Raw genomic sequence first — 13767 nt, 5'->3', positions numbered from 1 at the left:
AAATGAGCATTCAGAGACTAATAGGGATTTTTTAAAAAATCATTCTTTATTCAACTTGTATCCTGTTGTCAGCCTTTACTGCTTTGTGGCATTTAAAAGTCACAGGATTTATAATTTTTATGAGTAATACAGATAAATTGTGTTCTTTGGCATTAAATTGTTTATTTGTTAAGGCAAAAGTGTAAAGAATACCATAAGTTCTGTAATGAGAAAGTGGTATTTCTTTATTTTTTTAATATTACCAGCAGCCTTAAAAGATGGAAGTGGCCCAGGCCACTTGATCTCTGAGGGCTGCTGTTGAAAAATAATAGTGTGTATTGAGCTTTGAATTCAGTTAACAACTAAAATTCCATTTGTTATTAGCTTGGGGCATTACTTGTAGCAAATGCTATGTTCACAACCCATGCTAGGCCCTTGGTAAGGTAACATTATCTCTTCTCTTTAGGATCTTTCCTTAAAGTTAGGCAGACAGGACACAAGCAATAAAAGATACCTATCTAGATGTGCAAGTCAGTATATGAGAACTACCAAATGAATGGTACAGACAGTAAATGCAGTAGGAATTCAGAGGATGGAGAGCTCACTGTGGGTTGGGACAATTTAAGGAGCATTTCATAAACTAGCACCTGACTTGGGCCTTAAGAAAAAACGGAAAATGAAAGCACAGCTTACCAAAATATGTGGAATGCAGCAAAAGTAGTGCTTAGAGGGAAATTGAATGCATATATTAGAAAAGAAGAAAGATCTAAAATCAATAATCTAAGTTTCAAGTTAGGAAACCTGAAAAAGAAGATGGACTTCCCTGGTGGTCCAGTGGTTAAAACTCCATGCTTCCAATTCAGGGGGCACGGGTTCGATCCCTGGTCAGGGAACTAGATCCAACATGCCGCAACTAAGACCCACTGCAGCCAAATAAATAAATAAATAAAATATTTTTTAAAAGAAAGAAAGAAATAACAAGAGAGCAAAAATTAATGAAATTGAAAATAAGAAATCAATGGAGAAAATCAATGAAACCGAAAGCTGGTTCTTTGAAAACATGAATAAAATCTATAAGCCACCAGCCAGGATAACTAAGAAAAAAGAGGGAAGACATAAATTACTAATATCAGGAATAAAAGAGGGGGCATCACCACAGATTCTGTGGACATTAAAAGGATAATCAAGGAATATTATGAACATCTCTATGCCCACAAATTTGATAGCCTAATGAATTGGACCAAGTCCTTGAAAAACACAATCTGCTAAATCTCACACAAGGAGTAAACAACCTGTTTGATCAAACAATACTGTTTGATTCCAACTCTATAACATTCTGGAAAATGAAAAGACAGTGAAAAAAAGATCAGCGGTTGCCAGGGTTTGGAGGTTGGAGGGAAGGTTGAGTAGGCAGACCCCAGAGGATTTTCGGGTAGAGAAAATATTCTGTATGAGACCATAATGCTAGATGTGTGTACCACAGAATGTACAACACTGAGAGTGAACTGTAATGTAAACCGTGGACTTTGGGTGATTATAATGTGTCAGTGTAGGTTCATCATTTGCAACAAATGTATCATCTGGTGAGGAACATTGACAATGTGGGAGGCTATGCATGTGTGGAACACGGGGCTATGTGGGACATCTCTATAGTTCCCCTTCAATTTTGCTATGAACGTAAAACTGCTCTTAAAAATTAAAGTCTTGGGAATTCCCTGGTGGTCCAGTGGTGAGGACTCTGCACTCTCACTGCCAAGGGCCCGGGTTCAATCCTCGGTTGGGAAATTAAAATCCCACAAGCCTCCTGGCACAGCCAAAAAAAATCTTAAAAAGAAGAGGGGGAAGAGCAGTCCAGGCAGAGAAAACAGCCTGGGTAGACCCCTAGGACATGTAGCACAGTTTCTTCTTTGCGACACTTTGGTGTAACTTTTCACTAGTTGAAGAAGCAAGTTAAGAGTATAAGTGGGATCGGGGCTTCCCTGGTGGCGCAGTGGTTAAGAATCCGCCTGCCAATGCAGGAGATACGGGTTCGAGCCCAGATCTGGGAAGATCCCACATGCTGCAGAGCAACTAAGCTCGTGTGCCACAACTACTGAGCCTGCGCTCTAGAGCCTGCAAGCCACAACTGCTGAGCCTGCATGCCACAACTATGGAAGCCCGCACGCCTAGAGCCCGTGCTCTGCAACAAGAGAAGTCACCTCATTGTGAAGCCCGCGCACCACAACAAAGAGTAGCCCCTGCTTGCCGCAACTAGAGAAAGCCTGCATGCAGCAACGAAGACCCAATGTAGCCATAAATAAATAAATAAATAAATAAATAAAATTTATTTTTAAAAAAAAGTATAAGAGGGATCAGAATGTAGTTTTCAAAAGTTACACCTGCAGAAGGTGACCATTGAAACAGGTATAAAATGAGTTGATTGGCTTAGTTTGTCAGAGAAGATTAAGAGTAATTAACATTTATCCCAGCATATGCTACAGGCAAGGTTCCCTTCTAAGCCCTTTACATGAATTAATTCATTGAATCTCCATACCAGCCAGCGTCGTAGGCATTATTATTATTATTCCAGCTTTACCAGAGAGTCAGTTGAGGCCTTTGCTTGAGATTACTCAGCTAGTAAGTGACAGCCTTCTCAACTACTGAGCTATCTGACGGCTTCAAGATTATGTGTGGAGGGCTTCCCTGGTGGCGCAGTGGTTAAGCACCCACCTGCCAATGCAGGGGACACGGGTTCAAGCCCTGGTCCAGGAAGATCCCACATGTCGTGGAGCAAGTAAGCCTGTGCACCACAACTGCTGAACCTGTGCTCTGGAGCCCGCGAGCTGCAACTAATGAGCCCGTGTGCCACAACTACTGAAGCCCATGTACCTAGAGCCTGTGCTTCACAACAAGAGAAGCCACCGCAATGAGAAGCCCTTGCACCGCAACAAAGAGCAGCCGCCACTCACCACAACTAGAGAAAGCCCATACACAGCAACAAAGACCCAGTGCAACTAAAAATTAATTAATTAATTAATTAAAAAAAAAGATTATGTGTGGGAAGCTCTAATCAATAGAAGCTACAAACAGGAGACTTATATTTGGCTTGCATTGTGTTTCTTAAAATGTTGACTTAGTTGCCAATATTTAAAAATTAGAATATTTCACACAAAGATCCAGATATTCTTGGTAAATTGGAAGCTGTGGCCATGCCAGGATCGCATTTCCACAGGGCATTCATCTGGCTGACTCTGTTCTCTTTAGTTTATGTGGGGCCTCGTGCCCTCCAGTTCACAGTCCCCCTCCCTGTTGTTTCCCAGACCCTGAGACTTTATGCCAGTATTGGTTCATTCATTTACGTTAATGCCTGCTGGCTTCTCCAGGCATAAGCTCGGCCCTTAGGAAACAAAGACTTGTACTTTCGAATCCTTTGCCCTGTTCTAGCAACCCTGGACTATTTCCCTGTTCTAGGCTCTGAATGGATTCAAGATATATCATACAAAGAAAAGCTTGACTCATTAGATATATGGGCTAAAGAAAGAAGGCCTATCAGGTGAAGTTTTAAACTTGGGTGATTGTGACTATGGTGATACTATTGATAAGTATTGTTAAACATGTATAAAAATGTTTTATTTTAGTCCTGCTTTTCCCTCCCACAGGCCTCATTAAATCCAAAACTACAAGCATGCAGCTTAAGTGATGGGTTTATTATTGTAGCGGACCAATCAGTGATACTGTTGGACAGTATTTGTAGATTGCTTCAATTGCATCTTATATTTGGTAAGTCTAATGTAATGCAGTAAAATAAATTGGAAGTCAACTATATCTTGCTACCAATTTCTACAGTATTGCCTTTTCTTTACTCCATTATTTATAAGACTCAAAATTACACTAATTTCAAAAAATTAACCTTGAGTGCCTTGTGCTGAGTACCAGACGGATCAGGTACTGAAGATGATCCCTTCTCTCAATAAGTCTAAGGAAAAACATACATGGAAAGCAACAATTTATTTGCGTGGTTTTTGTGTTAGAATACTGTAGAAAACAGTTGAGCCCAATTATGTTTAAGTTCCTGAATCTTGTACATAATTTCAATACCATCAACAGATAATTTGAATATTTTTAGCACTATAAAAAGTTTTTTAAAAGTACTTATGAATTAATTCTTTATTGAGTTAAAGGGCTTTAAGTGTGTATATGGAAGTATGGACTTCAGAGTAAATTAAGGGACAGACAAGTCAGTGATTATGCTGGAAAATAGGGGATAGTATTATGAATTTTTTTCTGAAATTTTGAGAGAAAGATGGTTATTGAAGTGTTTGCGTAAGAACAGCTGAAAATTAATTAATTATTTTTAAAAAGAACGTAGATGAAAAGGAATTAGAAGGTATGCACATAAGAACAAAATCTCGATCACAGTTTGCAGGAGAGAAACCCATATTTTGTGGAATCTTAACGCATCTACCCTGATGGGTCCCCAAGATTCACAGTTTCACCAATTAAAAGTGAGGCTGTGTTTTACATATAATACTTTTTTTAAAATAAATTTGTTTGTTTGTTTATTTATTTTTGGCTGCGTTGGGTCTTTGTTGCTGTGCGTGGGCTTTCTCTAGTTGCAGCGAGCGGGGGCTACTCTTCGTTGCGGTGCGCAGGCTTCTCATTGCAGTAGCTTCTCTTGTTGCAGAGCACGGGCTCTAGGCACGTGGGCTTCAGTAGTTGCAGCACGTGGGCTTCAGTAGTTGTGGCTCATGCGCTGTAGAGCACAGGCTCAGTAGTTGTGGCGCATGGGCTTAGTTACTCCGCGGCATGTGGGATCTTCCCAGAGCAGGGATCAAACCCGTTGTCCCCTGCATTGGCAGGCGGATTCTTAACTACTGTGCCACCAGGGAAGTCCCTACATATAATACTTTTGTATAAAGATATTGCTGCTGAATAATTTTAGTTATAAGCAATTTATATGTTACTGCTTTTATCTCTTAGTCTTTCCCTCCCGATCTCCATGTCATTCCCCCGGCCTTCTTGCTGTGTACAAGCAATAACTTCCTTACCTCCTTCAAGTCTTTGTTCAAATCTCACCTTATCAAAGGGGGCTCTCCTGAGCACTCCACCTGATACTGTATGGCTCTTCTGAGTTCTCTTTCGCTGCTCTCCTTTTTCTTTTTTCCAGAGAATGTATCACCTTTGTGTATGTCATACAATTTGCTTACTATGCTGACTGTTTATCATCTATTTCTGCCTTAGAATTTGAGCTCTATGAAGGTGGGACTCTTGTTGTTATTCTCAGATATATGCCAAAGACCTAGAACAGTGCTTAGCATATACTAAGTGCTCAGCAAATATTTGTTGACAAAGAGTCAGTAGCGTTCGTTTTTACATTAGTCACTACTTTCATGAAATATTTAAAAGAAGCTTAAAAGAGTTGACTTTTAATAACAAAATTTGCAATATTTTGTGTTGAAAATAAACATTTTCAGAGGAAGCTTGTAACTTTGACTTGAAATTTTCAGATACTGAAGTGGATGTGGTTGGCCTATGTCAAGAAGGAAAGTTTCTTCTGGTTGGGGAGAGAAGTGGCAACTTACATCTTATTCATGTAACATCAAAGCAAACATTACTCACCAATGTAAGACCTTGTTACATTTTTCATCTTCATTATCTAAATTCTAAATTATCTTTTAGAAAGCTAAAGCTCTAGCAAAACATTACTTGATTTGTGGCCTAAATTAAAATAATAATGTTTCTTTACATTGAATTTAAGAATCATACCTTAGAAACTGTCTGAAAAAAAAGTGCACAACCTAAAAGTTGAGAATTATGTTTTATTGGGCGGACTTCCTGAGAACTTCAAGCCCAGGAGGCAGCCTCTCAGATGCTCTGAGGGACAGCTCTGAAGAGATGAGGGAGGAGCCAGGATACATAGGAGTTTTGCAAGGGAGACCAGGTAGTGAAATTATTCCTTTGATATACACCTTTGCTGTCTTAGGGCCAGTATCCTGTGCTTTTCCATCCTGAGTCCCCTCAGGATGCACAGTTGGGAGTTGCAATGGCTGATGGCTTGACAGTGGGCAGCCTGTTTATCTCCATCCTGAGTTCCCTCTTGGCTTCATGGTCGCAGCATCCTTTGTTTGCTAATGTGGCAGGCAACATTTTTCATCCACAAAACATATGAAATAAATGCAAAATTGAAAAAGTATGGTTTGAAGATAGTATACTTGTCCAAAACAGTTTTATATTGAAAATAAACATTTTTGCAGGAAGCTTGTAAATAGTTTTCCATTTGAAAACTAAAATGTTTGGAATATAGGCAGAATTATTGCTAATGATAATTGATATCCCTAGAGTTTAATGAATATAATCCTTGACTGTAATTTTCTGGGTTTAATCTTATCATTTGAAATTAATTTGAAATTAATTTGCAATTAGGCTTTTGTTCAGAAAGCTAATGATGAAAATCAGTGTACTTACCGGAATCTTGTTATTGAGAAAGATAGTTCAAATGAAGGTAAGTGCTTTTAATTTCTTTTTTTAATGTCTTCTTATTAATACCCAGTCAAAAAATCAGATTTATAGTTAATATATTATGTAAATTAATTGGTGTTACCTACACAATGTTAAACTTTGTAGGGATGCAATTAATATTATTTTAAAAAACAAGTTTTCGATTTTAGCTCTTTTCAGGCTTAAATGTACTCTTCTTAAGTATAATATCCTAAACTTTTTACAGTTTTGAGAGTTCTATAGATTATCAGGGAGACATAATATTCTTTTAATATGTTCTTATGGGTTTCAGTGTATTTATCATATTTCTTTTTAACAAATGTTAACTGGTCCTTAATTTATTTTGATATATCTGAGTTTCTTTTTTTCTGGCAAATGAAATTTGGTTTATAGAAGTCTCAAAGCAGTTAACATTGTTTTTGCAAATAACTTACCAATTCTTTGTAAATAAGCTTTGTATTGTTACTGTGTTATTTTATTATTAGACTTTAAATGAGCAAATGGACATACTTTTAAGCTAGATCCGGACCCTGGTTTAAATTTTATATCATGTGCCTTTTAAAGAAGCTGGCTTGATTTTATTTTAATAGGTACCTATTATATGCTGCTTCTTACAAACAATGGATTTTTTTGTATTACAAACCTTCAGCTTGTAAAAATTCAACAAGGTAAGTAATGTATTATTTTCTTATTACTGATTTGCAGCAATATTTCTTATTAGTTTTCCAGGTAAATTTTAAAATAGACTCTTTAAGAATATTTTAGTTTAACTACATTCTATGATATTGGGTATACTTTAAAGTATTCATAATATACTTATTCTCCACAGTTAGGGCTACAACAGAATCTGAAGACACATTTATTTATAGTCTTCAAGGACTTTACAACTTAGTTGGGGAGACAGGAGTTACGCTAGCATAGTAATAAATACTTTTTGATGGAATGAATGAACCTGGAAACTGAAATGATTTTGTAAGTGTTAACAATACAAGGCAGTGATCTAGAGTGTGTGCTAAGTGAGTGGTGTGGACCATACATCCCTCTGAGCTGGCAGAGATTGAGGAATTGATTCCGGGCATGTATTCAACAAATTTTTTTTTTTTTTTTTGCGGTACGCGGGCCTCTCGTTGTTGTGGCCTCTCCTGTTGTGGAGCACAGGCTCCAGATGCGCAGGCTCAGCGGCCATGGCTCACAGGCCCAGCCGCTCCGCAGCATGTGGGATCTTCCCGGACCGGGGCACGAACCCGTGTCCCCTGCATCGGCAGGCGGACTCTCAACCACTGTGCCACCAGGGAAGCCCCAACAAATACTTTTTAAAGATCTACTCTGTCATAAGAATGTGCCAAGTTCTGGGGATAACAACGAGATTTAAGATACAAGGTTCTCTGTAGTTTAATGAAGGAGCCAGACAAGTGAAACAGCTCTTACAAAAGGGAGTGCAAAGTGATGAAGACTTCACAGGTAGGACTTCAGAGCTTGAATAGGAGAGTTGGAGCAGGGAGAAGACCATCTTAGTAGGAAGAACCTTTTAAGGGAAGGTGTGGACAGACACTGTAGGGACCGTAAGGCAGCCTGGCTGGTGCCCTGAGTATGACATGTCATCACAGTTTATTTCATTGGTCAAGGGCAAAACTGAAAAGTCACCAGCACCTTATGAATTTCTGACCAGTGTTCCTCTTACTAGATTATATGTAATTTAACCTTGACACAAAAGGGAAGATTCATACGTATTTTATAGGTTATAGTGTAAATTTAGCCTACTTTCTCTTTTTCATGCAGCGATTGAAAAGGTAGACTTCCATACGGCAAAAAAGGTAAGAAGACAAAACCACATTGTCTTCTTGAAACTTAGATTTAATGTCAGTTTAGGAAAGTGTTTCTGCATAATTGTCTAATGGTTGATATTTTGGGAATTAGCATGATAAAACATTTTAATAACATTCCTATTTTTAAAAATACATTTATAGCTATTGATTTAAACTGATTTTTTATCAGTCTTTCCAAGGAATTTGGACCATGGAGCATATATATAACATTCTTATTTTTTAAATCTTGCAGTTACAAGGACAAATCAAGTCCAGTTTTATTTCTACTGAAAATTGTCATACCCTTGGTTGTCTCAATCTTGTGGCTGGTGATTTAGCAAGCGAAATCCCTGTGATAATTGGGGTAATTCTCTTTTTTTAATAAAATTTTGGGCTTTTTTTCTGAAATGTTTCTTCATTAAAACATAGTTTTGGTAAAGTTACGTATTAATTTGTACTGTATAACAGAAACAGGGAAATTATAAAATGAAGGTCATAAAATTAACTCAACAAGTATAACTAAGTCTCTGTGTTGGAAAAAATATTGCATCTTTATTTTCACTAATCTCTACCTGACATTTAGCATGTCTTTCAATTATGAGTGTAGGCAAAAACAACAGCAGCAAACAAAACATCTAATATTATATTCAAGGAGTAGGCAGAAATTCTATATTGAATTATATTATTACAGCATTTACAACATCTTTACTTGCCAAATTTATATAATATGTTAAGAAGCAGTCGCTTTTCCCCGTTTTGTGTATCTAGTTCAGTATTTCATCAGGGTTTCAAATAATTTGAAACGAATACTTATGAATTATTTTCAAATATTAGTAGTTATTTTCATGAAAATACTTCATCGAAGGTTATCTTTAGCTTGTAATGCTGGAGGAGGTCTTGAAGCTTACCTGATGTCTCTAGAGTGAGTTGCCTGAATATGCCTCCTCCTTATTAAATGTTCATGTGATAACAGTGTACAGCAGGAGTTCGCTGTTTTTTCCATTCTGTTCTGTTGAAAACAAACTAAGAGAGGAACTAGATGATAAGAGCTAGCTGGGCTTGAATATATAAATATATTTTGAAATTAGCCACATGTACAACTTAGATGTTTCTACTTGGAGGAGAATTCAGATCTAGACCCAAGTTTGTAATTGACATACTATTTTCACTTCTGTAGGGAACTGGTAATTGTGCATTCTCAAAATGGGAACCAGATTCTTCTAGGAAAGGGATGACCGTTAAGAGTGTCATTGATGCAGAGATTATTGAAGGTAAAATCAGTTAACGAAACTACTTTTGCTACTTGTGAGTTGTCGTTTTCATGCCAGTACACTAAGTCTGGCATATGAGCCGTTTTACCAAACCTTGGAAACAAGCCAGCTTAGTCTGATGATTGTCCGTGTATTTGGCTTCTTAACATGTTGCAATTGTTACTCTTCATTTTGGGAGGTTTTATGTTTTAGTGATCCTACAAAAAAGTAGAGAAACAGGAATAAATGGGAATGGGAACTTCTTTTTTAAGTGTAGTTCTGCCTTTCCATAAATATGTTAGTTTACTATTTTAAATATGGCTATATGTAACCCAGAAACATAGTCCTTACACACCTTGTTTTCTCTTTTGTAGGTGCAAAGAAGTTCCAGCTGATAGACAATCTACTTTTTGTTCTTGATACCAATGTATGTTTCTGATACTTCCCCTTAAGTATTTTCACTTGGTGTTATGTTTAACAACAGAAATTTTGTCGAACTTAACAAAGACAAGGACTTTAGCCAGGGTAGATTACTACCTTGTGAAATGTGCTTTATTTCAGTTACGTATCAAAAGATAGATTCCAAAATGTAAATTTTTAGTCGTTAAGAGGACGTATCAATGAAATGTCTCTTTTGCAGAACGTGCTGAGCTTATGGGATATTTACACCCTAACTCCCATATGGAACTGGCCCTCCCTTCACACAGAAGACTTTCTTCTCACCACAGAAGCAGATTCACCTTCATCAGTCACGTGGTACATTATGACGCTCATATTGATTTCCCTTCTGTTAGAACCAGGTTTCTTGCCTGGTTCTGTTCAGATCATTTCTTATGTGTTACATTCTAGATAACACTGTGAACAGACTGACAGGGTAAAGACCATTTCATTGTTAGCCAAATTCATTGAGAACAAATAGGCAACACAAAAACCTCCATGTGAATGTGTTAGAAAGAGTGTGAGTCTGGGCCATAAACATTCAGAAGTCAAGTTCAGTATCTTCTGTGTGAATTAATTTTAACTTTTATACAAGGATATCACTTTGACTTAGCTTATGTCTAGCAGTTGGCTTCTTTGATTCACTTAAACCTTCTTTTCTCTTTCAGGCAAGGGATTACAAATCTCAAGTTAGTAGCTCTGACAACTACTACTAATAAGAAGGTATTGGAAAATTTATATCACATTCGTCTATATTATGTGTTAGAAATAGCATTAACGTAAGAGTACTGGTTGTTAAGTAGTACTCACAGCATATTAGCTCTTAGTTCACACAGGTACTTGACAGATCGGAAATAACCCTGCAGAGCTCTTTTTTCTCATTAAAAAAAAAAAGTATAAATCTCAGCTTCACATTTTAATTGGAGCATTTCAGCAATAAAAATGTCTATAAGAAAATGTTTATTATAGTGATACTTAATGTAGTTCTGGCACTGAGGAATTACATTTGCCTTAAAAACAAATTGTAGAATGGACTCCAGGTACGTGGATTTTCATTTAACAGATTTAAAAGGTAAGATAGAACATAATTTTCTATGTAACATTTAAATAATACAGTAACAGATTTACTTATTTTTTGCACTTAACTTCGTATCAAGTGTTTTAATCTATGCCCTGGATTGTGAAGTGCTGTCTTGTGCTCATAGGTTTATATTGACCTAAGACATTAATTGCTGTCCTATTTTTCTTAGATGAGAAACCTCATGGTCTATTCATTACCTATGATGGAAATACTATATTCTTTGGAAGTATCTAGTGTTTCTTCTCTGGTCCAAACAGGAATTAGCTCAGTAAGTTGATGTGTATTTTGAACTAATATATTTTTTTATAATTGAAAAAAAAAAAGAATAACTAAGCTAAGCATGAGTGGAGCCTAGTGGAATACCTGGATAGATCTCAGGTAAACCATATTTATTGTTATCAGAGGTCCTCGAATATATTTACAGGAGATCAGTCTTCATTTAAAAAGAAGGAAATTAATCAAATAAAACATCAGTCAATTGCACATTCAATTTTCTTGTCTCCACAGGAAATACAGATGATTGTTAATTTGGGGGAGGTTATTGCTTGCTTTTTTGGGGTTTTTTTTGGCCGCTTTGGGTCTTCGTTGCTGCGCGCGGGCTTTCTCTAGTTGCTGCGAGTGGGGGCTACTCTTCGTTGCAGTGCGCGGGCTTCTCGTTGCGGTGGCTTCTCTTGTTGCAGAGCACGGGCTCTAGACACATGGGCTTCGGTAGTTGCAGCACTCAGGCTCAGTAGTTGCAGCACACAGGCCCTAGAGCGCGCAGGCTTCAGTAGTTGCAGTGTGCGCTCTAGGGCACACAGGCTTCAGTAGTTGTGGCTCGTGGGCTGTAGAGCACAGGCTCAATAGTTGTGGTGCACGGGCTAAGTTGCTTCGCGGCATGTAGGATCTTTCCAGACTAAGTATCGAACCCCTGTCCCCTGCATTGGCAGGCGGATTTTTTTTTTTTTTAATTTATTTTCGGCTGCGTTGGGTCTTCGTTGCTGCGCGCGGGCTTTCTCCATTTGTGGTGAGCGGGGGCTACTCCTTGCTGCGATGCATGGACTTCTCCTTGCGGTGGCTTCTCTTGTTTAGAGCTCGGGCTCTAGGCGCGTGGGCTTCAGTAGTTGTGGCGCACGGGCTCTAGAGCGCAGGCTCAGTAGTTGTGGCACACAGGCTTAGTTGCTCCGCAGCATGTGGGATCTTCCCAGACCAGGGCTTGAACCCGTGTCCCCTGCATTTGTAGGTGGATTCTCAACCACTGCGCCACCAGGGAATCCCCTGTTTTATCTCTTTTTATATACACACATTGTATTTTTCCAAACCATTTGGAAATTACGTGCAGACATCATGACCTCTCACTCCTAATTTCAGCGGGTATCTCCTAAGAATGAGGCCCACAAAATTTAACATTAATGCAATACTATTATGAAATATGCCATCCAAATTCAAATTTTACCAATTGTGCCAATTACTTGAGAACTTTTTTTTGTTCCTGACCCAGGATTCAATCAAACATCACGAATTGAATTTTGTTGTCGTGGTCACATGGTAGTCTACTTTAATCTCTAAAACTTCCCTAGTCTGTTTTTGTCTTTTCGGACATTGACATTTTTCGAGTCCTAGCCGGTTGTGTGGCAGAATGTCCCTCTATTTGGATCTGTGTCTCGTCATGATTAGATTTGTGCTAAGATTTTTGGCAAGCATCCTGCATAAGTGATACTGTGTCCTAACTGCATCACATTAAAGGACTTATGTCCACTTGTCCTGTTATTGATGCTGTTAAATTTGATCACTTGGTTAAAGCAGTTCTGCCATATTTCTCCATTGTAAAGGTACATTTTCCCCTGTATAATTAGTAAGTAATTTCCTTGGTGTTATTTTGAGACTATGGGAATATCCTTTTCCTCACCAGTTTTTCCCAGTAATTTTAGAATCCATTGATGGATAATTTCTGCCTAAAGCAGTTGTTACTCTAGTAACTATAAAGTGAATTAATTCTGTATTTCAATTTTAAACATGTTTTTTGCTATTGTAGGATACCATATACCTTCTGGAAGGAATTTGCAAAAATGATCCAAAGTAAGTCCTGTTTTGTTTATCAGATAAGTTGTTAAATAATAGCAAAGTTAAAATTTACTTACTGATGTTAAATGACAAGTGTCAATATGAAAACTTTTCTCAGGCTCTCTGCAGACTCAGTCTCTGTTTTAGTGCTCAGATGTCTTACAGAAGCTTTGCCAGGAAACAGGTAACTACTTGTGTTTTGTTTTGTTTTTTTTATAATTTATTTTATCTATTTTTGGCTGCACTGGGTTTTTGTTGCTGTGCGCGGGCTTTCTCTAGTTGTGGAGAGCAGAGGCTACTCTTCATTGAGGTGTGCGGGCTTCTCACTGCGGTGGCTTCTCTTGTTGTTGAGCACGGGCTCTAGAGCGCAGGCTCAGTAGTTGTGGCGCACGGGCTTGGTTGCTCCGTGGCATGTGGGATCTTCCTGGACCAGGGCTCGAACCTGTGTCCCCTGCATTGGCAGGCGGATTCTTGACCACTGCGCCACCAGGGAAGCCCTCTTGTGTTCTTCTAAGCCTTACTCCTTGATGAAAAGCTTGAATTCCCTCATTAATAAAAATTTTACTGAAATTTCTTTCAATTCATCAGATTGAGTCGGTTACTTCACAAACACAGATTTGCTGAAGCCGAGAGCTTTGCCATTCAGTTTGGACTAGATGTTGAGGTAATTATTCATGTATTCATTCATTCATTG

The 13767-nt window shown here is 38.1% G+C and overlaps 1 protein-coding gene across 1 annotated transcript in view; it reads left to right on the top strand.

The window, feature by feature from the left end:
* KNTC1 (kinetochore associated 1) overlaps positions 1-13767 on the top strand; it is a 72548-nt gene that overhangs the window by 3930 nt on the left and 54851 nt on the right. Inside the window, exons 3-16 of the mRNA XM_022598091.2 lie at positions 3618-3738; positions 5466-5581; positions 6382-6460; positions 7047-7124; positions 8236-8270; positions 8515-8625; positions 9439-9532; positions 9886-9938; positions 10152-10267; positions 10618-10672; positions 11200-11298; positions 13045-13088; positions 13192-13257; positions 13662-13737. Of these exons, the coding sequence (XP_022453799.2) occupies positions 3618-3738; positions 5466-5581; positions 6382-6460; positions 7047-7124; positions 8236-8270; positions 8515-8625; positions 9439-9532; positions 9886-9938; positions 10152-10267; positions 10618-10672; positions 11200-11298; positions 13045-13088; positions 13192-13257; positions 13662-13737 (1143 nt within the window). The remainder of the gene's footprint in view (positions 1-3617; positions 3739-5465; positions 5582-6381; positions 6461-7046; positions 7125-8235; positions 8271-8514; positions 8626-9438; positions 9533-9885; positions 9939-10151; positions 10268-10617; positions 10673-11199; positions 11299-13044; positions 13089-13191; positions 13258-13661; positions 13738-13767) is intronic.

The sequence above is a fragment of the Delphinapterus leucas genome, chromosome 14 (genome assembly GCF_059928025.1).
Source record: "Delphinapterus leucas isolate spDelLeu-1000000601 "Yukka" chromosome 14, BTC_Dleu_Yukka2, whole genome shotgun sequence".
Lineage (NCBI taxonomy): Eukaryota > Metazoa > Chordata > Mammalia > Artiodactyla > Monodontidae > Delphinapterus > Delphinapterus leucas.
The sequence above is the reverse complement of the archived record's forward strand: the minus strand, read 5'-3'. Positions and strand labels throughout refer to the sequence as shown.